A 20,639-nucleotide genomic window follows, 5' to 3' on the forward strand; every position below is an offset into this window, starting at 1 on the left:
GCAGTCAAGCACTTCTTTACTCTTGGTCTTTCTTCTCCTTGAGGGAGAAGGGGGTGGGGACAGAGGGGACAGGTTGGCTGCTGTGGCCTGGGGCAGCAGGTGAAGGTCAGGAGAGTCAATCTCTGTCAGACAAAGTTGGGTGAGATCCTGAGGCATGAGCAGCTGTATAGAACACAGCCAGCAGTGCCCTCTCTGCCTGTGACATGGCACAAGGGGACATGTACAGCATGGGTTCTTCACCTCACCCAGGCACATGACACAGCCCTGGGCACCCTCAGACAGGTTAATTAATCTCTGCTGTCCTGAGCAGCTGCTCCAGGCAGAGGTACCACTCTGTTCTGCCACCTCAGTGACAAATCTGGCCCAGAGGTGTCCCCCAGAGCCACACCCTCCCTGGGGACAGCTGGGGCTGACGTGGATGCTCCTGTGATGTCCCCAGGGTGAGTCACTGAGCAGAGCCAGCCTGGTGACACCTGGAGCTGTGGTCAGGGGCCAGGGCCACAGCACTGGAGCCAAATGACCCCTCTGTGCCCAGGGGAGGGCATGAGGCACTGTCACAGCCAGGCACGGACTAAACAAGATGTGGCCAAGCCCCAGCCCTGTCCCCAGGGCTCCTGAGGTGGCAGTGGGGCACAGGAGCCAGCCCTGTGCCCCGAGCCGAGTCCCTTGCTGGGTACGGAGCCATTCCCACCTCACTTGTGGCGCTTCTTCTTCTGCTCTTTGCGCTTCTGAGCCCTCACGTCCTTCTTGAGGCGGCTGTCGACCACCTTGAACTGGCCCTTGACACCGGGGGGACGCCGCACCCGGCGTCCCACGCCCTTCTTGGCCACCAGGTAGGTGACCTGCCGCTTCTCCTTGGCCAGCCCGGCCTTCTTGTAGATGCTGCAGGAGAAGGACAAAGGTCAGAGTGAGTTTGGGTGGGACAAAAACCAAACATGGTGTTGGGACATCGGGTCCCGCTCCTCCTCTGGCTCTGCCACCCCCAGATCAGCCTGGCTGGGGACACAGAGCTGTCCCAATGGCTGAAGGGACACGGCCCCACCATGGCCCAACTACAAAGGGATGAGCTGGATCCTGGCTTGGCCACTCACCGGCGCAGCTGGGCCACCTTCTCCCGCTCTGAGATGTCCACGGTGCTCACGACAGCCTCGGCTTTCTTCTTCATCTGCTCCAGCTTCTTCAGCATCTGGGGGACAGCCAGTGGGGGACAGAGGGTCAGAGGAGTCAGAGGTGGGATGGGGGTTGGAGGAAAGATGGGGGATCAGAGGTGGGGTCAGAGGAGAGACAGGGGAATTGGAAGAGGGATGGGGGGGTCAAAGGTGGGACAGGGGGTCAGAGATGGGACAGGGGGAACAGAAAAGGATGGGGAATCAGAGATGGGACAGGCGCATTGGCAGAACAGGGGGATCAGAGGGAGGACTGAGGCTCTGGGAGAGGAGTCAGGGCACCCCTGGGAGCCCATCCCCACTCACCCTTTTCTTCTTGCGGGCCTTGGCCTCTGCCACCTTCTTGATGGGGCGGGCGTTGATCTCCTTCCAGCGCTGCCGATAGGCCTCCACCGTCTGCTTGTCCACGGGCAGCTGCCGGCGCCGGTGCTGCCGCTCCTCCTCCGTGAACCACTCGGGCAGCTCCCCCTCCTCCTCGTTGTAAGAGTACCTGGAGGGGCCAGGTGACCTGTGAGCAGGACATGGGGCCCCACTACACCTGTCCTGCAGGCCCTGCAGCCCCCAGCTGGTACCTGTTGAAGGAGTCGTCGATGAGGTCCCGCCGGGCCTTTTTGGAAGTGGCAATGACAGAGCCAAGGGCCAGACCCTCTGCATCCAGGACTCTTTTCACTGTGGGACATGGGACAGCTTGGCCTGGCTGCAGCCCAAGAGCCAGGGAGCAGCCCTGGGAAGCATGGTCTGTCCCTGCCCCCATCTCCTGTCCCTCCCGAGGGACCCCCTAGTCTGTCCCTGCCTCCTGTCCCTCCCGAGGGACCCCCACGGCCCCCCACTCACCTGGTTTCTCAATAGGCACCACCTCGAAGCCACAGGGCTCAACACGGCCCCGCTTCCTCCCCACTGGTGCCAGTGGCCTGTGGAGAGGAGTGGGCAGGGCTGGGGTCCCTCAGCTCTTCAGGACTGTGGAGCTGAAGGGACACCCAGACCCCCCTCAGCCCTCACCTCTCATCCTCACTGCTGCTGTCATCGTCACTGCTCTGCTCCTCCTGAGCTTCACTGGCATCAGGATCTGTGGCTGCTGCAGGGCTGGGCTCGGCTGGAGCCTCCTCCTGGGCCACCTTCTTCTTCTTCTTCTGCTCTTTCTTTGTTGTTTTGTCTGGGAATGGGAAGTACTGTGTGAGACAGAGTCAAGGCAGACCCTGCCACAAATCCTCCTGTACAGATACTGCTCATTAACACAGCACTAATGACAGCTTGTTAGTGACACAGGCTGGGACACACTCTCTGGTCTACTGGGAGGTGTTCCTGCCCATGGCCAGGCTTGGTACTCTTTGAGGTCCTTTCCAACCCAAACCATTCCATGCTGCTGCTCAGGACAGCATCCCTACTGAGGCTGGACCCAGTGCTCCACAGTGGGACTGTCCCTCTGTGTCCCCTCACCTCTCTGAGCCTCACGCTGCCTCTCAGCCAACATCTGGGCCTGGCCCAGCTCCAGCTCCTCGTCCGCGTCATCCTCAATGCCAGCGAAGGCATCCTGGCATGGGGAACAGAGGGATCAGACCCTGGGCAGGCCTGAGAGGGGCCAGCCCCGGGGAGGAGGAGGGGGGTCAGTCCAGGGAAGCTGCTGAGGCAGTCCAGGGAAGCTGCTGGGGCTGAGGCTACCCCATCATTCCTGCCCCACAAGTGGGACTCACCTTCCCGAACCACAGGCTGGTCTGTCGCTCCTCCAGCACGGATTTCTCCTCCAGGGGGACCAGCAGGGGATTCTCCACTTCCTGCTCTTCCTCCTCTTCCTCTTCCTTCTGCTTAAACTTTGCCCTGTGACCCGCAGTAGCAGGATCAGTGTCCCCAGCCCTGGCTGGGTCCTGGAGCTGTTCCCAGGGCAGCCCCTGCCCCAGGAGGTCTCTCCCCTCTCACCTCTTCCCTGGCTGCTCCCGCTGCAGCTTCCGCTGCCGGGCCTCGATCTCCAGCAGCTCCTCCGGGTCCAGGTCGCTGGCCAGGGACACGTCGTCCTCTTCGTCGTTATCCGACACGTAAATGTCATCATCCCCAGGGCTGCTCTCCAGCAGGGCGTCAGCAGAGGCCATGTCCCCGCGGGACAGCTCATCCAGCAGCTGCAGCACAGCTTAGAGTCACACAAATGACACAAGTGACAAGCAAGCCCTGCCTCACTCCGCTGTCCCCAGGAGCTCCCCACCCACCGGGGTCCTGTGGATGCTCTTCAGGGAGAACATGCTGGTGTCACCATCGTCGGCGATGGACACTCCAGGCAGGTCCATCTTCAGCTCCACACGCTCCCGCTGCTTCCTCTGCTCCTTCAGGATCTTCTTCTTCTTCCTGGACAAGGCAAAGGAATGAGACCACACTGTCCTCACCACACACAAACACCCCAGAGGCTCAGCTCCTGCCACAGCACTGCCAGCCCCCTGCAAGGGGTCCCCAGTGCTGGGACAGCCTGGAACACTGCTTGGAGGAGCAGACGAGCCCAAGGACCCCAAACCCACAAATCCCCCCAGCAGAGGGACAGACTGACACTGCCACCCTCTGTCTCCATGGCTGCAACCCCATCCCTCCTCTTTCTACCTTTTCAGCTCTGCCAGCTCCTTGGCCTTCATTTCTGCCAAGGCCAGCTCCACCTCCTCTTGCTCCTTTGCCTCCTCAGCAGCCGCAGCTTTTGCCTCCATCTTCTCCTTCTTCTCCTCCTCCCTGCCCTCCTCCTCCTCACCGGAGCTCAGGCTGCCAAAAGGAAGGAGCTCAGAGAAGCTGTGCTGGGGACAGCCCATCCCAGCGTGGGGACAGCCCATCCCAGCCTGGGAACAGTCCTGCTCCCTGGCCCTACTTGATATCCAACTCCTTTGCCTGCTCCTTCAGCTTCTTGGCCAGGAACCGCCGCAGCTTCGTCCTCCAGTTCAGCAGGGCCCTGGGTGGGGTGGCAGCTGTTAGGGACAGCCAGCAGGGCCAGCTGGGGGGTGTGGCTGTCCCCCAGGCCCAGCTGGGGGTGTGGCTACCCCAGTGTCCCCCAGCACCTGAGCTCCTTGCGGCCCAGCACTCGGATGTCCCTGCAGCACTGGCGCAGCTCCTCTGTGGTGGAGCTGTGATTCTCCAGCTCCCCATCCCCCAGTGTGATCTGGCACAGGAAAAGGGATTTGAATTTAAATCCCAGCCTCCCCTCCACAGGACGGGGACAGGGAGTCCTTCCAGGCACTCACCTCGTTGGCCTTGGAGAGGAAGTCCACGGGGTTGGGAGCCTTGAGGAAGTCCATGAGGGTGAAGCGGTGGTACAGGGTGGTGTCACCCTCGGCGTAGCCTTCGGCCTGCGGGGAAAAGGGGCTGTGGCAGACAGGGCAGGGGACACACAAGCAGATACCACCAGCCCCGAATGGTGGATGGGGTCACACCTAACTCATGTCTTGCTGCAGTGGCCACGTATATGTGCCTGTGGATTGTTCTTGAGGACTTTAGAAATCATTTCCAGCCTCAGCCTGAGCTAGAAGAAGTCACCAGCCCCAGCCCAGCAGCAGCTCCCAGCCCCCCTCAGACACAAGAGCTGACAATGGCAGAATTTTGTCAGCTCCATGCTCAATTAAGACTACCTAACACAAACTGACTGTCCTAAAGCCACCTCAGAGAGGCACAAACGCCGTGCTCAACCCCTGTAGGGTTTAACTGACCCAGTCCCAGCCTTACAATCCCCACTTCAGTGACTTTAGGGCTCCAAACCTCCCCCAAACTGGATTTTCCAACACTTCCCATCCCAAAATCTTGCATTCTTCTGAACAATTTTAATTCTCTCAACCTCTTTAGGCCCAGTCCCATTTGTGTCTGGCCTTGCTCATACCTTGGGCTTCTTTTTGCTGACCAGCTCACTGACAGACTTGGCGGTAACCTCCACATCCTTGAAGGCATATTTGGGGTCAAAAAACTTGCTGTCAATTTTGTCTGGAGCCTGATAACCTGGAATGGAGGGATGAGAGCCATGAGTCATTCCTCTGGGATAGAGGGCTCACAACCAAGCAGAATGGAGGAATCAGAGCCATTCCTCATGGGATGGAGGGAACACAGCTACTTCTCTGGGGAGAGAGAGCTCAGAGCCATTCCACTATCCCAGGAGGAATGAGAACCATAAAAACCATTCCTCCTAGGATGGAAGAATCACAGCCAGCAGAGCCATTCCTCCCAGGAAGAAGGCATCAAAACCACTCCTGCTGGGATGGAGAGATCAGAGCCACTCCTGCTGGGATGGAGGGATCAGAGCCACTCCTGCTGGGATGGAAGGATCAGTGCCACCCAGAATGGAGGGATCAGAGCCACTCCTGCTGGGATGGAGGGATCAGAGCCACCAGCAGGTTCTCCCAGCCCCTCCAGGTCCCCCTGGCTGCTCACCCTGGCACACCACAAAGATCTCAGCAGACTCGTTGCGGGAGGCCTGGGGCTTGGTGGCCTGGACCTTCTGGAAGAACTGCTGGAAGATCCACAGCAGGGGCTGGTAATCCCGGGAACGGAACACCTTGGTGATGAACCAGCCACCCTTGCACAGGAACTCACAGGCCAACTTCAGGGCCATGAGGGTCAGGTTGGCTGCAGCAGGAGAGAACAAGGAGTGAGGCAGGGAGGGAGGGAGGGACTGACCCTTCACTGGCAGGGTAGAGACAGGCTGGAATGGGTTTCCCAGACAAGCTGTGGCTGCCCCATCCCCAAGGCCAGGCTGGATGGGGCTTGGAGCACCCTGTGACAGGGGAAGGGATCCCTGTGGATGGGCTTTAAGGTCCCTCCCAAGCCACAGCAGCCTGGAACTCTAGGAGCAGGGAGCTGTTCCTCTGTCCCCACCCTGGGAGTAGGCGTCGTGCACCCAGCTGGCTCCCACGTTGGGCGCTCCATCGTTCAGCACCACGTCCACCTTCCACGTCTGCAGCTCCTTGCGCAGGGCCTGTGGGACAGGGACACCCATTTGTCCCTCAGCGAGGACCCCAGCCCATCCCCTGTGACCCCCCTGCCACCACGGGACCTGCAGAGCCCCAGGCCAGCAGGTGACCCTGGGGCAGTGGCACCATGATATTTTATGAAAATCTCTTTGCCAGGATTTTTTCTCCTGATAATCTGAGAAACCTCAGACCAAAAGAAAAACAATAACTATCTGCTGTTGTGGAATGCAACAGGTGCATCTTTGATTGGTCCATGTTGGTTGTTTCCAGTTAATCATGGTCATGCTGTGTTGGACTCTGAGAGCCACAGATTCTTATTATTCATTCCATTCCTTTCCAGCTTTCTGATGGATCCTTCCTCTCTATTATTTTCAGTATAGTTTTAATATAGCATTTTAACATAATACAATATCATAATACTATAAATCAGTTTTCTGAAACATGGAGGCAAGATTCTCATCACTTCCCTCATCCTGGGGAGCCTCAAGCACAACCACAGGGCAGTACCTGGCGGCACTTCTCGGTGGTGATGTCCTCCTGCAGGGTCACCACATTGGGAATGGGCTTGATGGGCACCAAATCCACCCCTGGTTGAAGAAACACAGCAAACCCCCTCAGAAGGGGCTCCAGCCCATCCCAAGTGGCTTCCCCACCCAGCCCCCCTCCTGCCAGGATCCCCTGTGTCTGTCACAGCCAGGGACTGTCCCCAGCTCCTGCCAAACGCCGCCACTCACCGATGATCAGGCTGGACACCGGCATGAACTTGGAAGCCACCTGAAGCCTGGGAAGAAGAGAGAGGAGCAGGGCTGCAGCAGGAGCCCAGGAGAGCTCTCAGCCTGGCACTGTGCTGCCGGGGGCTGGGACAGAGCACAGGGACAGCCCCGGGCCAGCTGGTGGCACTGTGGGTGGCCTGTCCCCACTCACCACCCGCCGGGGGCCGCACACAGGTCCAGCAGGGCCCGGGCCTTCTGCAGGAACTGGAACTTGCGATTGAGCTGCAGCAGCTTGAAGGAGGAGCGGGAGCGGAAGCCTGGGGGGAGCACGAGGGTGGTTCAGGGGGTGCCCGGGCCCGCAGACCCCGTCCCCAGCGCCGGGCACGGCCCTCACCCGTCTCCTTGGCCAGGTGGTAGAACTTGTCCCGCCGGCTCTTGCCCAGTTTGCTTTTCTTGCCCATGGTGGTGGCGGGGCGGCCCCTCGGGGGGGCTGGGATGTGCTGTCAGCCGAGGGCTCGGGCCTGGGGGGACACGGGGCTGAGGGGCGGCCTGGGGTCCCCGAGGCGCTGCGGGGGAGCCCCGGCCTCCCTCGGTGTTCTCTCAGTGTCCTCCCAGTGTCCCCCCGTGTCTCTCCAGCTCTCTCTCAGTGGTGCCCGCGTTACCCCTCTCAGTGCCCCTCCAGTTCCTCCCTCACCACCCTCCCAGTCCCCCCCAGTGCCCCCTCATCGCTCCCGGAACTGCCCCCTCAGGCTCACCCGCGCCCCGGGCACCCCGGCCCCGCTGTTCTCCCCTGAAGCCTCCCACCACCCGGGCTCGACATCCCCCCAGCCCTGACACCCCCGTACCCGCTTCCCCAGCCCGAGCCGCCACCGGGACCCAGACACCGATCCAGACTCAGCTCCTACCCTGCTCCAGACCCAGACCCCGACCCTGATCCCGATCCCGGTCTCGGTCCCGTCCCGCCGCGTGCCCGCACCGCCTTCCCGGCGTGCCCTGCGCGAAACAGTCAGCTTCCTCTTCCGCCTGCCCTGGCCGCCATTTTAGGAGTGGCGCACCCCTCCTCTGCAGCCTGCGGGCGGAAGAAGGGGAAAGATAATGGGCTCCCCGGAGGTGCGGTGAACAATAACGAGCCCGCTCGGTGGCGCGATCGCAACTCTGTCCGTCTCTTCCGGAGCTTTACCCACGGACACATCACCTTCGACCACCCCAAGATGGCAGTGCAGTCCCGACAGGAGTGATTCCGCATGCGCACTGCGCCGCCCGGCAATGTGTTTTCCGGAAAGGGGAAGTGACGCCATCAAGCCGGGCGGCGGGGGCCGGGCAGCGGAAGCTGGCGGCCGCCATCTTTGTTGGGGCCCGATGCCGGCGGAGAAGATGGCGCTGGACGGGCCCGAGCAGGTGCGGACGGACCGGACCGGGATGGGGGGAACCGGCGGAGCTCGGGGAGGGACTCGGGGCGCTTCGGGCTGCCCGGGCTGTGCTGCGGCCGGGGCTGCTCGGGGCCTGGCAGCGCCGTGACTAGGCGGGTTTGGGGAAGGCGGCGGAGCCTGAGCGGTGGGACGGGACCGGGGGACTCGCAGGGGAACGGGAGCTGGGGCTGCTGCGCGCACCTGGGAGGACGGGACTCGGAGGTGTCGGGCAGGGCGTGAGGGGAGGGGAGGGACGCTCGGGACCCTCGCGGGAGGGGGGTTCGGGGATTGGGACCAGGATGGGAGGAGGGAAAAGAGGAGCCAGGAGCCGGCCCAGGAGCGGTGCTGCTGGGGGAATCGGGGCCCGGCGGGGCTGCTGGGGGAATCGGGGCCCGGCGGGGCTGCCCCGAGGCCGGCGGGGTAGGCGGGTGTCGGTGGCGCTGAGCTCTGCTCTCGCAGATGGAGATGGACGACGGGAAGGGCGGCTCGGGGCTCCGGCAGTATTACCTGTCCAAGATCGAGGAGCTGCAGGTGAGCACAGCTGCGGGGGACACCGGGACCGTGTCACTGTGCTTCCAGCCGGGATGGTGTGCCCGTGTCCCAGGGCTGTGGGCAGGCAGGACCCGCTCTGGGGGCGCTGGGGACACGAGGTGGGGCTGCTCCTGTCCAGGTCTCTGTCCCACTGCCAGAGAGCAGGGATGGATGGGAGATTGGGAATTAGGAATTGTTCCCTGGCAGGGTGGGCAGGACCTGGCACAGGGTGCCCAGAGCAGCTGTGGCTGCCCCTGGATCCCTGGCAGTGCCCAAGGCCAGGCTGGACATTGGGGCTTGGAGCAGCCTGGGACAGTGGGAGGTGTCCCTGCCATGACAGGGGTGGGATGAGATGAGCTTTAAAATCTTTTCCAACCCAAACCATTCCACGATTCTCTGTGCTGGGTATGCCTGAGCCAAGGCCGCTCAGCAAAGCCTTTCCCTGCAGCTCATTGTGAACGAGAAGAGCCAGAACCTGCGGCGGCTGCAGGCACAGAGGAACGAGCTCAACGCCAAAGGTAGGGCCTGGAGCTCCTCCTGCTCCCCTGGGCTGGGCTTTGGGGGCTCTGGGCTGAGCTTTGGGAGCTCTGGGCTGGGCCTGGGGGGCTCCAGCTGCCAGGGCTGGTGCTGAGCTGTTCCTCCGCAGTGCGGCTGCTGCGGGAGGAGCTGCAGCTGCTGCAGGAGCAGGGATCCTACGTGGGAGAGGTGGTGAGAGCCATGGACAAGAAAAAGGTGCTGGTCAAGGTACGAGGCTGAGCTGCCCCCAGGTGACAGGGCTGGGCTGGGCTGGGGGACAGCCCCGAATCCCCACAGAGCATGGGACAGCTCGGGGACGTGGGGTGGGAGTTCCTTGTGCAGAGGAGCTTGTTGGGGTGGCTCTGCTGGGCCTGGGGGTGTGCAGTGGGGTTGGAGCTCCTGGCTCCTGTTCCTCCCAGGCCATGGGGATGTCCCTGAGCAGGGAATTCCCAGAGAAACAACTCCCGGGGGTCTTTGCTCCTTTACAGGTGCACCCAGAGGGGAAGTTCGTGGTGGATGTGGACAAGAACATTGACATCAATGATGTGAGTGCTCCGGGGCTGTGGGGGTCCCCAGGGCTGGCAGGGACACCCACCCATGTGCTGTCCCCACAGGTGACCCCCAACTGCCGTGTGGCCCTGCGCAACGACAGCTACACCCTGCACAAGATCCTGCCCAACAAGGTGGACCCGCTGGTGTCCCTCATGATGGTGGAGAAGGTCCCAGACTCCACCTACGAGATGATCGGGGGCCTGGACAAGCAGATCAAGGAGATCAAGGAGGTCATCGAGCTACCCGTGAAGCACCCGGAGCTCTTCGAGGCGCTGGGCATTGCGCAGCCCAAGGCAAGTGCTGCTCGGGGGGCCCTGGGCCAGCCCGTGGCCCCAGGCAGGCTCTGAGGGGCCGTGTGGCCGTTGCAGGGGGTGCTGCTCTACGGCCCCCCCGGCACAGGGAAGACGCTGCTGGCCCGGGCCGTGGCCCACCACACCGACTGCACCTTCATCCGCGTGTCCGGCTCTGAGCTGGTGCAGAAGTTCATCGGGGAAGGTACGGGGGCGGGGGCGGCTCTGGGGCTCCTGGGGGCTGCGTGGGCTCGGGGCCAGGCTGAGCCCGGTGTCCCCAGGGGCCCGCATGGTGCGGGAGCTGTTCGTGATGGCGCGGGAGCACGCGCCCTCCATCATCTTCATGGACGAGATCGACTCCATCGGCTCGTCCCGCCTGGAGGGCGGCTCCGGCGGGGACAGCGAGGTGCAGCGCACCATGCTCGAGCTCCTCAACCAGCTCGACGGCTTCGAGGCCACAAAGAACATCAAGGTAGAGGGGGTGGCCCTGCCTGGGGTCCTGCCAGCCCTGCGGTGCCCGGGGTGGTGACAGCTGTCCCCCTGTGCAGGTGATCATGGCCACCAACAGGATCGACATCCTGGACTCGGCCCTGCTGCGCCCCGGCCGCATCGACAGGAAAATCGAATTCCCCCCTCCCAACGAGGAGGTACCAGAGCCACCCCTGGCTGGCCCTGTCCCTGCTGTCCCCACCCTCTCCCTGGGAGCCATTCCTGGGCTCCAACCATCCCTGTGCTCCTGCTCCAGGCCCGCCTGGACATCCTCAAGATCCACTCACGGAAGATGAACCTGACCCGGGGCATCAACCTGCGGAAAATCGCGGAGCTGATGCCGGGGGCCTCGGGGGCTGAGGTGAAGGTGAGCTGGGGACTCTGGGGACACGGGGCTGCCATGGGGGCTGCCACGGGGGGCACTGGCTGATGCTCCCCTCTTGTCCCCTCAGGGTGTGTGCACAGAGGCAGGGATGTATGCCCTGAGGGAGAGGAGAGTGCATGTCACACAGGAGGACTTCGAGATGGCCGTGGCCAAGGTGGGTGCCAGGGGAGAGGTGACACTGGGGGGTGATGGCGGCACAAAGTGTCCTGGGTGGCGTTTACCAGGAGCACAAACAAGGGGGTTGTCACCGTGAGTGACATGGGAGACGCTGCTGAGCCCTCCCTGTGCAGGGCTGAAACGTCTTTTTGGGGTAATTAACACCCAGTTTGGGCACTGAATGTTGGACCCACCCCTGTCCCCTCCCCCCAGGTGATGCAGAAGGACAGTGAGAAGAACATGTCTATCAAGAAGCTGTGGAAGTAACGGTGAGGCTGGAGCTGCTCCCTCTGTGCTGTCAATAAAGAGCTGCTGTGGCCAGGCCTGGGCGCTGAGTTGGGGACTGATTTGGGGTTGGGGTGGGGGCTGCAGGACGCTGCACACCCCACAAGAGCTGCGGGACACAGCACACACCCCACAGAGCTGCTGCTAACTGCTTTTATTAGAAAAGATCCAAAATAGACAAAAACTGGTTACATGAGAGGCAGAGCAGGAACCCCTGAGCCCAACCCTGGGAATCTGTAAACGCCCCCCCATCTCGGAGCCTGCAGGGGGGCAAAGGCACTTCAGTGGGGGTGGCAGTGGTGGCACTGCCCCCTGGTCCCCTCCCTTCTCCCCCGTATCTCCAGTTCTTGGTGCCCCTGTGCCCCCACAGGCTCCTGGGGCAGAGCCAGCCCCTCTGCCCCCAAACCTCGTCAAGACAAGTGGTTAATTATGGAATTATGTAAAACAGCGGGAGGGGGGGTAAGGAATAAACTGATTGTCACAAAATGAGCCCCAGCTCTCGGTTCCGTATCTCCAGAGCAGCCCTGGGAGCCTCCCTGAGACCCTGCAGAGCCCAGTGTGGGAAGAGGAACTCAATCAATATATTAATTAATCAAATACAAACCCACTGTACAAAACGCTGCCTTTTTTTCTTTTTTCGTGGTTTTTTTTTTTTATATATATAAAACCTGTTCACAAAAATAGTGCAAAACGTCGGGGGGAGCTGGCGTTTGGAATGACGAACTTTGGTAGAAGAGGGGCAGGGCGGGCCTGCGGGGCTCGGGGTGGGGCTGGCAGCTCCTCCCCAAGGGCACGGGCAGCGCTTCCCGGCTGCCGGGGGAGTTTTGGGAGCGGGAGGGGAGCGGGGAACCCGCGGGGGCTGCGCGGGGAGGGGCGCGATGCAAAGCGGAGGAGGCGCTGCGGGGGCCTGGGGGGAGCGGGGACTCCGCTGTGCTCGGCCCGGGGAGCCCCGGGGGGCTCCCATCCCTCCAGGCACATCGGGTTTGTGCAAGTGCTGTGGTTTCCAGTCGGTACCGTCCGGCTCGGGCAGCGGGGCGGGAGCGGCCCCCGGGCCCCGCCCGCCTTAAGTGAGGCGGATCCCGAGCACTTGTTCCAGTTCCTGCCGGCGCTGCTGGACCTGGGGACACCGCGGCGGTCAGGGAGGGACAGGGGACACTGCCCGGGCTCCCGGGGCTCTGTCACTGCCACCCCAACCCCGTCCCACACCCCAGCTCACCTTGGCAAAGATGTGTCTGCCCACGGCCTCCTGCGCCCAGGGCTGTTGGTAAAACTCGGCCCGCCGCTCCTCCTCGGGGTTCCCGATCACATCCGTGATGATCTGACCCAAACGGGACGGGGCAGCGGGAGTGAGGGATCCAGAGGGATCCACGAGAGACCCAGACCCCCCCCCTGAGCTCCACGAGGGACCCAGACCCCTCCCTGAGCTCCACGAGGGACCCAGACCCTTCCCAGTCCCTGACTCTGCCCAGCCCCAGGGCTTCAGAATCATGCAATTGTTAAGGCTAGAAAAGAGCTCCCACCCTTAGCCCAACACCACCACCACGTTCACCAGTGACCCACGTCCCCAAGGGCCGCATCCATGGTTCTGAATCCCTCCAAGGATGGGGACTCCACCACTGCCCTCGGCAGCTGTGGCAGCACTGGGCAACCCCTTCCCGGAAAACATTTCTCCCAATATCCAACCTAAACCTCCCCAAAATTTTTCCCCTTTACCTTGAGGTCCCTCCTCTGGGATTTGATCCACTCCTGGATGAAATCCTGGGGGTTGTTGCTGAAGCTCAGCATGAAATCCCTCTGTGTCTTCAGCTGGTTGATGGACTCGATGGTCTCGTGGATCTGGGCAGGTGACAGGGGTCAGAGGAGTTGTGTCCCCCCCCAGGACATGGCTGCCCTCTGGCAGTGTCCCTTCCTTACCTTGGCATCCAGGGAGGCGATTTCCTGCTGGTTGGTGGTGGAGGCCAGGAAATTGCTCATCTGGGCTTTGAGGGGATCATCCACCTCCACATCGATGTCGTAGCAGGCTGTCTTCTTCTGGTCATTGGGGTCCACACTGGGGGAATGGGGTTGGGGGGACCTGCTGAGCCCCCACATGGCTGGGGGTGGATGGACCCCCAACAGCAACACCAGTGCCCCAAGAAGCCTCACATTTCGTGGTTCTTCCCCTCCAAGGTGACTTGTGCGAATCCTTCAGGCTGGAGACCTCAAAGCCTCCTGCGCGCCCAGCCCTGGGGACACTGCTTGGCCCACAGAGCCCCAGGGACACTGCTTGGCCCACGGAGTCCCCCAGTCCCAGGGACACTGGCCACTCTCCATCCCATGGAGCACCCCCAGTCCTGCAGACACTCCCCATCCCATGGAGCCCCTTCAGCTCTGGAGCCATTGCCCACCCAGTGCCCAGCCCAGAGCCCTCAGGGCCGTGCCCCCACCTGATGGTGTGGTTGATGATGATGGGGTCCGGGTGCTGCAGGAGCCCTGCCAGCTTCATGGGGATCTCGGAGAAGCGCATGCGGACGCAGTTGAAGATCTGGGGGGGCAAAGCAGAGCCTTTGGCACCCATGGCAGGGTCTCCCCTCACCTGTGCAGCCAGGTGGGGCATCCCCAAGCTGGTGGTGCAAGCCAGAGCCCAGGGAAGGGGCACAGCCAGAGCCTGGAGGGGCTGTGGAGCCGGTGAGAGGCTTTTCCCAGCCGGATGAGGGGGGAATGTGCAGGTACCTGGCGGAAGTAGCGGTTGCAGTTGATGAACTCCTTCTCGTGGCTGTCCTGCAGTTTGTTGTGTTTGATGTAGAGCCACAGGGCCTGCATGATGCTGGCCCTGGTCTGGGTGTGCACCCCCAGCAGCCGGGCCAGCCGTGGGTCCAGCTTGTACTGGGGGGGCTGCGGGGACAGACGGGGTCAGCCACAGAACCAGCCAGGCTGGAAAAGCCCCCCCGGAGCAGAGCCCAGCCTGACCCACCCCTGTCCTGTCCCCAGCCCGGAGCACTGAGTGTTCCTGGGACAGCTGAAGGGATGGGGACTCCAGCACTCTCTGGGCAGCTTGTCCTGCTTTTTAACTCCCTTTCCATGAAGAAATTCCTCCTGCTGCCCAAAGAAGAGGCAGTCGGGAGTGTCCCCCCCAGGCCCTGTGTCACTGCAGCTCCATGCCCAGAGCTCCCTGTGCACCTTTTGATCCCTTCATCCCCCCAACCCTCATCCAAGGCCCTGTCCCAGTTTTTAACTCCCTTTCCATGGAGAAATTGCTGCTGCTGCCCAAAGAAGAGGGGGGGTGTCTGTCTGGCCCCTGGGAGTCCCCCCCAGCGCCTGTGTCACTGCGGGTCCATGCCTGGAGCTCCCCGTGCTCCTTTCAATCCCTGCACTTCCAAATGCTCACCCAAAGCCCTGTCCCAGCCCATCCCCACCCCTGGGTGGCCCCAGGCCGTACCTGGTGGTCCAACATGAGCAGCAGGGTGCACTTCACATTGACATCCCCGGGACGCTTCACCTGGAAGCCGTCGGTCTCCTGGGTCGTGGGCATCCGGTGCCACTGCGAGGGACAACGGGGACACTGCTCAGGCCAGGGCCATGGAACCAGCCCTGCCAGCAGCGTTGGTGTCTGCAGAGCTGGGCTGGGGCTGGCACAGCCACACAGCCTGGGGCACCCCTGGCAGCTCCTGGTCCCAGTGGTGGCAGCTCAGAGCTCTCCCAGCCCAGCACTGGCATGGACTGGGGCAGCTCCAGCCCTGAGTGCTTGGGGTGCAGGGCTCCCACAGCTTCTGGATCAATCCTGCAGGAATGTGCACCAGAGCTGCTCCCAGCTTCCCCTGGAAGGGGATTCAGCCTCTCCACAGGATCCCCCAGGGCAAAAGCACGAGCTGGGTGCAGGGAGAGCTCCAGGCAGGAGCACCCAATAAAGTCTGATCTCTCTCCCAGGCATGGCTTAAACCCCCCAAGGACCCTCCAGCTCAGGGACAGGCAGGTGGGCAAACCCTTCTTCCCACAGGGCACTGGGGTGAGCCTCTGTGGGATCAGCACCCCCGTGGGGACCCATCTGTGCCAGGCTGGGGCAAAGCTGCCTCTGGGGCCGCATGCCTGCCCCACACACCACAGCTCCAGCTCTGGCTGAGCACCTGGGCTGGGAGGGCTCAGACCTGAGCTCTGCCAGGGGAGAAAAGCCATCCTAAACCTGAGCTGGGAAAGCAGGAGAGCCCAGTTGCCATGGAGGCCTACACTGTTCCCAGCCCCAAAAACCTGCTCAGGCCCCTCTCCCAGCAGGACAGGCCCTGGAGCCTGGAGCTCAGCACCCAGAGGGGAGCAGCAGGGCTGTGCCCAATTTCCCACTGGGATCCCCTCCCACCTCACCTCCACCAGGTGATTGTCTGGCCCATAGAGCTCCTTGTCCAGCTCGATCACGAGGCTCTTGAAGAAGGAGGAGAACTTCCTCTTCTGCTTGCTGGGCTGCAGACAGGGCAGCAGAGATTCATGATCCCAAATCCAGCCCCAGGCCCCAGAGCTCAGCTGCTGCCCCAGCTGAGCTCTCAGCACAGCACCAGTGCTTCCAGCACCTCCTCATCCCTCCTGGATGGTCCTGATGGATCAGTGCTCCTCCTCCCACCTGCTCATCCCTCCTGGATGCTCCTGATGGACCACTGCTCTTCCTCCCACCATCACTCCTTCCCTCCTGGATCCTTATGGACCAGTGCTCCCACCTCTCCTCATCCATCATGGATTGTTATGGACCAGTGCTCCTCCTCCCACCATCATTTATCCCTCCTGAGTCCTGATGGACCCACAGCTCCTCCCACCAGCACCTGATCCCTCCTGGATGATCCCCATGGACCAGAGTTCTTCCCACCAGCACCTTATCCCTATCCCAGCTTCTCCTACCATCACCCCATCCCTCCTGGATCCTGACCAGCTCCTCCCTCCCTCCCTCCCCCTGGATGCTCCTCCCACCATCCCCCAGCCCTGCTGGATCCTCACATCCTCCAGCAGCTTCCCCTCCACACGGAGCTCCCAGGAGGCCACACGCTCGCCCCCCTCTCCCTCCTCCTTGGCCGGGGTGAAGGTGTTGGAGATGTAAATCCTGAGCTTCCGCTTTTGCTGTGGGATGGGAACAGAGAGAGGGAGGGACGGGGTGAGAGGAGACTGCAGCACCCATCTCCAGCTCAGCAAGAGAGGAAACGGCCTCAGGGGAGGTTAGATTGGATATTAGGGAACATTTATCCACACAAAGGGTTGTGAAACACTGGAATGGGCTGCCCTGGGCAGAGGTGGAACCCCCATCCCTGAAGTGCCCGAGAAACGTGTAGATACTCCACCTGGGGACATGGCTTAGGGTGACGGTTGGACTGGATGACCTCAGAGGATTTTTCCAACCTTCAGTTTCCCACGTTTCCATGACTTCCAGCCCCCCTGCCAGGCCCCAGCTCACCGTCAGGGGTTTCTTGATGGCCTCCTGGATCTCCATCCTCTTCCGAGCGATGGTTTGGTCCAGCTTGCGCTCGAAGGCCAGGAGGTCCATGTAGGCCTGGGATTCTGGGACCAGCTCCCGGATCTGGGCACAGGAATGGTCAATCCCAGTGTGCTGGGATGGCCTGGATCACCCCACAGCCCCAGCAGCCAGGGAGACACCAGATGACGAGTCCAGCATCCAGTTTTTATTTTAAACCCAGTCTCGAGCCCTGCAAAGCTCTGCCCAAACCAGTCTGGAGTCTGTTGCTGCTCCCAGCAGCATTCCTACATGGAATGGAACCCTGGAATCCCAAGAGGGACTCTTAGGGACCTCCTGAGATCTCCATCCCACCCCATTCCTGCTCCTTGCTTGCTCAGAGTCCAGCCCCACCCCAACCCTCTCCTGCTGTGCCAGAGGGAGACAGAAACACTCCAGGCTGGTTTGGGATTGAACAGAAATTCCCAGGGGGCAGGAGGAAACGCAGGGAGATCCTCCCTTTTTGGGGACCCCCCCACCCCTGCAGCAGCTCAGCTCTGTCCCCTGGGCTGAGGTGACACTCACCCTCTGTGGCAGCACCTTGTCAGCCATCTTCCTCCTCTTCACCCTGGGAAACAGGGAAAGTTACAGCTCCCATAGGACACCCTGCTGCCTGCCCTCTGGGGGGATGGATTTTGGGAAAGGTTCTTCCCCAGAGGTGCTGGCACTGCCCAGGCTCCCCAGGGAATGGTCCCAGCCCCGAGGCTGCCAGGAGGGGTTGGACAGCGCTGCCAGGGATGCCCAGGGTGGGATTGTTGGGGGGTCTGGGCAGGGCCTGGATGGTCCTGGGGGTCCATTCCCACTCAGGATATTCCTGGGGGAAAGGTGTTGGATGTTGCAGCCTGACCCTGGGGAAGGAAATCCAGGAAATGCTGGAGAAAGCAAAGGTGATAACAAGGCAAAGCCAGGGCTGCAGGACAGAATTCCCAAACTTCCCCTCTCAAAGCAGCCATCCCATTCTCCCAGTGCTCCAGACCAAAGCCACTGCCAGGAACTCCCTTGAACCCAGCTCAAACCAAACCCTGCTGTGGTGGGGCTGAAATCCTGGGATAATCCAGCTTGGCTGGATCCAACCCTGCCCACTGCAGATTCCCATCAGCCCGAGCCCATCCCAGTGCCCAGGAAGCTCCTGCTCAGCCTGGGCATGGCAGGGAATGCTCTGGGCACAGCAGGGAATGCTCTCCTGTCTTCCTGCCTGGGAGATAGGGCAGGCTCCAGCAGCACAGGGAATTCCTGTTCCTCCAGCTGCACCTGGAGCAGCAGGATCACACAGGAGAGATCTGGGGGACACTGCATGCTCCAGGACAACACTCCAGGAGAGCAGAGAGCCCCACTCTGGAGCAATGCCTGCCCCACCCAACCCCTCCTCCTGCAGGGTCTGGACACCCCAGGGCAGCTGGAAGCACCTAATCCCTTGATCCAGCAGCTGGGAGCAGGGAATGCCCAGCTGTGAGCCTGGCTGATCCCTGATCCCAGCCCTGATGTCCCTGTGGTTGCTGTTCCCTGTCCCCAGCCCCCAGCTCGCTCTGGCTCAGCAGTGCTGGGATGGCCCAGGAGGGATCAGGGGAACCAATGGAACTGCCAGGGAAGGGAATGGGGACCTGAGCATCCATGAGCACCAAGGGATCTGCTTGGAGATTTTAGGAACCAAACAGCCCCCACAGAGAGGGACCAGGGCTGGGAACCAGCAAGGAGCTGCTGGCAGAGCCCAAAGAGTCCTGCCCTGACTGCAGCTCCAGGGAGCATCCCCAAAATCTGCCAGCCCCATCCCACACTTCCAGCCACGTCTGTGCCTGCCAGAGCCAGCAGGCACCCCTGGGAGGATGAAGACGACCCCCAGGAGCTGCTGCTGAGGACCCCAAGAAACTCTTTGGTTCCTGGTGTGGAGATCAGAGTGAGAGGAAGCTGCAAACTGAGGAATCTCTGCCTCCATCCCAAAATATCCCATTCCCAAGCTCTGGCAGGTGCCAGGCTGGAGGAAAACCCTGCTGGTCCCCACCTCTGCAGCAGGACAGGAGCTGTGGCACAATGCATGATGTGACACTTGAATGGGGACCTGGAGAGGCTTTGGGGTGTCGAAGAGAGCCAAACCCTGACTGAACACAGCCTGGGATCCCTGTCCTGAATGGAATTACATCCATCTTTTTACAGCTCTCTATCTGCAGTGACATCTCATTGATATCTACATTTATATTAAATATTATTTATATTTATACAGCTATTTCCAGAACAGGGCTCTCCTGTGCTCTGGAGAAGTTTCCCAGCAGAAGATTCCTGTTGGGAATGAATTATTGTGCCTTGTTTGAACCAGTCCAGATGGAAAACAGGAGGTGAAACACAACCTGGATGCACTGAGAGGGATGCAGCTCCCTGGCAGCATGGATTAGTGTGGTAGTCCTGGGAATGTTCAAGGAGCTTGGAGCACCCTGGGAGAGTGGAAGGTGCCCTGGGGTGGGACTGGATGGGCTTTGAGGTCCTTCCAGCCCACCCACCCCGTGATTTCACCAAGTGCAGCCAGGACCCAGCAGGACCCCCTCAGGGATGGGACATGCCAGCCTTACCCTCTCCTCGGGGTGGCCATGGGTGGCTGTGCCTGGGGAGTCAGCAGGCGCTTCCTGAAGGGATCCATCATGGCCTGGGGCAGGCCGGGCCTCAGCGGGGTCGCTGCTCCGTACGGGGGGGCTCCCGGGGGTCCCACCTGCAGCCCTGCCATGGGCATCCTGCCCCCGGGGGGCATCCCGGGCCGCTGCTGCAGAACAGGGATGGAACAGGGCTGAAACAGGACACTGGCCATGGTGCCACCCACCCTGGGTGCCACCCACCCTGGGTGCCATCCAGCTGTGTGCCATCCACCCTCAGTGCCACCCACCCTGGGTGCCACCTCTTCCCCAGGGTGCATCCCAGGCCAGGGCAGGGAGCAGGGAATGCCAGCAGGAGCTGCAGGAAGCGATGGGAAAGCAGGACCAGGAGAAGCCAAGGAGTGCAGGGAAGCCTGGCCTGGCAGCTGTGGAGCCAAAGTCAGGCCCTGTGTCACCCCCCACAGCTGCAGCAGCACAAGGACACTGCCAGCAATGTCCCCACCCTGGGGACCTCATGGGTTCCTCTCTGGAAAGCAGCACAGGAGGGGGGAGCAGGGCAATCCCACTTCCTCCCACAGGCCACTTGAGGGGTGCAGGAGGCAGCAGCTCCCCCCGTCAGCAGCCAGCTCCCCTCCTTCCCCTTCCAGGGACACACACAGGGAATTTGGGAGCCACAACACAACCCTGAGGGGTCCCAGCCCTGGCAGCCCCCCTGCACTCTCAGAGCAATGATTTGGCACCCACTGGTGCCTCAGGTGCCACCAGGTTGTCCCCTCAGGACACACCAGCCACCCCTCCTGCTCCTCCCTGCTCCACCTTGGCTGATCCAGCAGCTTCCTGGGATCCTCTGATCCTCAGCTCCCCCTGCCAAGGTGGGAGGCTGGGAGAGCCACCAAGCCAGCAGAGCAACATTTCTGCCCTGCCCCAGGCTCCTGACGTGCCAGGACATCCCCACAGCCCTGCAGGGCGGGGAGCCAAGGAAACACTCATTCCCTGCACACAGGGGCACATCTGGGAGCAAAGCCTGGATGCAGGGTGGGGAATATGGGATGCAGCCAGCCTGCCTTCCACAGCTCAGAGCTGTAGCAGGGGTTGGTTTGATGGAGCTGCAGCCTAAAAATACCCCAAAAACCACCCCCACCTCTGTGAAAAGCAGACAGACACAAAGCCAAGAGTTTGAGCTGC

General features: G+C 61.7%; 3 protein-coding genes across 8 annotated transcripts; 1 reads left to right on the top strand and 2 right to left on the bottom strand.

Moving 5' to 3' along the window:
* Positions 1-14: 14 nt before the first annotated feature.
* FTSJ3 (FtsJ RNA 2'-O-methyltransferase 3) lies at positions 15-7,926 on the bottom strand. 3 transcript variants are annotated; one of them, XM_041461894.1, is made up of 22 exons: positions 7,775-7,926; positions 7,193-7,319; positions 7,010-7,115; positions 6,820-6,866; positions 6,593-6,672; positions 5,991-6,090; positions 5,547-5,741; positions 5,002-5,117; positions 4,373-4,477; positions 4,190-4,290; positions 4,003-4,083; positions 3,747-3,899; positions 3,365-3,500; positions 3,081-3,277; positions 2,858-2,981; positions 2,604-2,697; positions 2,166-2,319; positions 2,001-2,077; positions 1,739-1,835; positions 1,473-1,656; positions 1,092-1,186; positions 15-882 (listed from the first exon to the last, which is right to left on the bottom strand). In XM_041461894.1, exons 2-22 carry the CDS (start codon positions 7,257-7,259, stop codon positions 693-695), a joined length of 2,499 nt encoding a protein of 832 aa, XP_041317828.1. In that variant the 5' UTR covers positions 7,260-7,319; positions 7,775-7,926; the 3' UTR covers positions 15-692. The 3 variants fall into 3 exon arrangements, with proteins under 3 accessions (XP_041317828.1, XP_041317827.1, XP_041317829.1); XM_041461893.1 differs by having other exon boundaries at positions 7,704-7,910; XM_041461895.1 differs by lacking the exon at positions 7,775-7,926 and adding an exon at positions 7,644-7,662.
* A 118-nt stretch (positions 7,927-8,044) lies between these two features.
* PSMC5 (proteasome 26S subunit, ATPase 5) lies at positions 8,045-12,028 on the top strand. 3 transcript variants are annotated; one of them, XM_041461899.1, is made up of 13 exons: positions 8,045-8,196; positions 8,667-8,738; positions 9,187-9,256; positions 9,385-9,482; positions 9,743-9,799; positions 9,869-10,099; positions 10,175-10,301; positions 10,378-10,568; positions 10,645-10,743; positions 10,842-10,952; positions 11,038-11,124; positions 11,340-11,395; positions 11,929-12,028. In XM_041461899.1, the coding sequence occupies exons 1-12, from the start codon at positions 8,065-8,067 to the stop codon at positions 11,391-11,393; spliced, it is 1,329 nt and encodes a 442-aa protein (XP_041317833.1). In that variant the 5' UTR covers positions 8,045-8,064; the 3' UTR covers positions 11,394-11,395; positions 11,929-12,028. The 3 variants fall into 3 exon arrangements, with proteins under 3 accessions (XP_041317833.1, XP_041317835.1, XP_041317834.1); XM_041461901.1 differs by having other exon boundaries at positions 11,934-12,028; XM_041461900.1 differs by having other exon boundaries at positions 11,340-12,028.
* SMARCD2 (SWI/SNF related, matrix associated, actin dependent regulator of chromatin, subfamily d, member 2) lies at positions 11,551-20,379 on the bottom strand. Of its 2 annotated transcripts, none has more exons than XM_041461897.1 (12): positions 19,437-20,379; positions 17,401-17,443; positions 16,819-16,941; positions 16,368-16,487; positions 15,747-15,842; positions 14,830-14,931; positions 14,124-14,285; positions 13,838-13,935; positions 13,326-13,485; positions 13,125-13,247; positions 12,628-12,729; positions 11,551-12,528 (listed from the first exon to the last, which is right to left on the bottom strand). In XM_041461897.1, exons 1-12 carry the CDS (start codon positions 19,772-19,774, stop codon positions 12,475-12,477), a joined length of 1,521 nt encoding a protein of 506 aa, XP_041317831.1. In that variant the 5' UTR covers positions 19,775-20,379; the 3' UTR covers positions 11,551-12,474. The 2 variants fall into 2 exon arrangements, with proteins under 2 accessions (XP_041317831.1, XP_041317832.1); XM_041461898.1 differs by having other exon boundaries at positions 13,326-13,461; positions 19,437-20,374.
* Between the last annotated feature and the right edge of the window lie 260 nt (positions 20,380-20,639).

The sequence above is a fragment of the Pyrgilauda ruficollis genome, unplaced genomic scaffold, assembly GCF_017590135.1.
Source record: "Pyrgilauda ruficollis isolate IOZ18807 unplaced genomic scaffold, ASM1759013v1 scaffold157, whole genome shotgun sequence".
NCBI classification, from domain to species: domain Eukaryota; kingdom Metazoa; phylum Chordata; class Aves; order Passeriformes; family Passeridae; genus Pyrgilauda; species Pyrgilauda ruficollis.

Bases quoted from the DNA above. Each gene is read 5' to 3' on its own strand.
- PSMC5 (XM_041461900.1), top strand. From the start codon at position 8,065: ATGTGTTTTCCGGAAAGGGGAAGTGACGCCATCAAGCCGGGCGGCGGG. The intron at 9,483-9,742 runs GTACGAGGCTGA...GCTCCTTTACAG, and splicing joins AGAAAAAGGTGCTGGTCAAG to GTGCACCCAGAGGGGAAGTT. The intron at 10,744-10,841 runs GTACCAGAGCCA...CTCCTGCTCCAG, and splicing joins TCCCCCCTCCCAACGAGGAG to GCCCGCCTGGACATCCTCAA.
- SMARCD2 (XM_041461897.1), bottom strand. From the start codon at position 19,774: ATGCACCCTGGGGAAGAGGTGGCACCCAGGGTGGGTGGCACTGAGGGT. The intron at 17,444-19,436 runs GTAAGGCTGGCA...CCTGTTTCCCAG, and splicing joins ATGGCCACCCCGAGGAGAGG to GGTGAAGAGGAGGAAGATGG. The intron at 13,486-13,837 runs GTGGGGGCACGG...GGGGCTCAGCAG, and splicing joins ATCATCAACCACACCATCAG to GTCCCCCCAACCCCATTCCC.
- FTSJ3 (XM_041461894.1), bottom strand. From the start codon at position 7,259: ATGGGCAAGAAAAGCAAACTGGGCAAGAGCCGGCGGGACAAGTTCTAC. The intron at 2,982-3,080 runs GTGAGAGGGGAG...TGCGGGTCACAG, and splicing joins CGGGAGCAGCCAGGGAAGAG to GGCAAAGTTTAAGCAGAAGG. The intron at 1,187-1,472 runs GTGAGTGGGGAT...GCTGTCCCCCAG, and splicing joins AGGCCCGCAAGAAGAAAAGG to ATGCTGAAGAAGCTGGAGCA.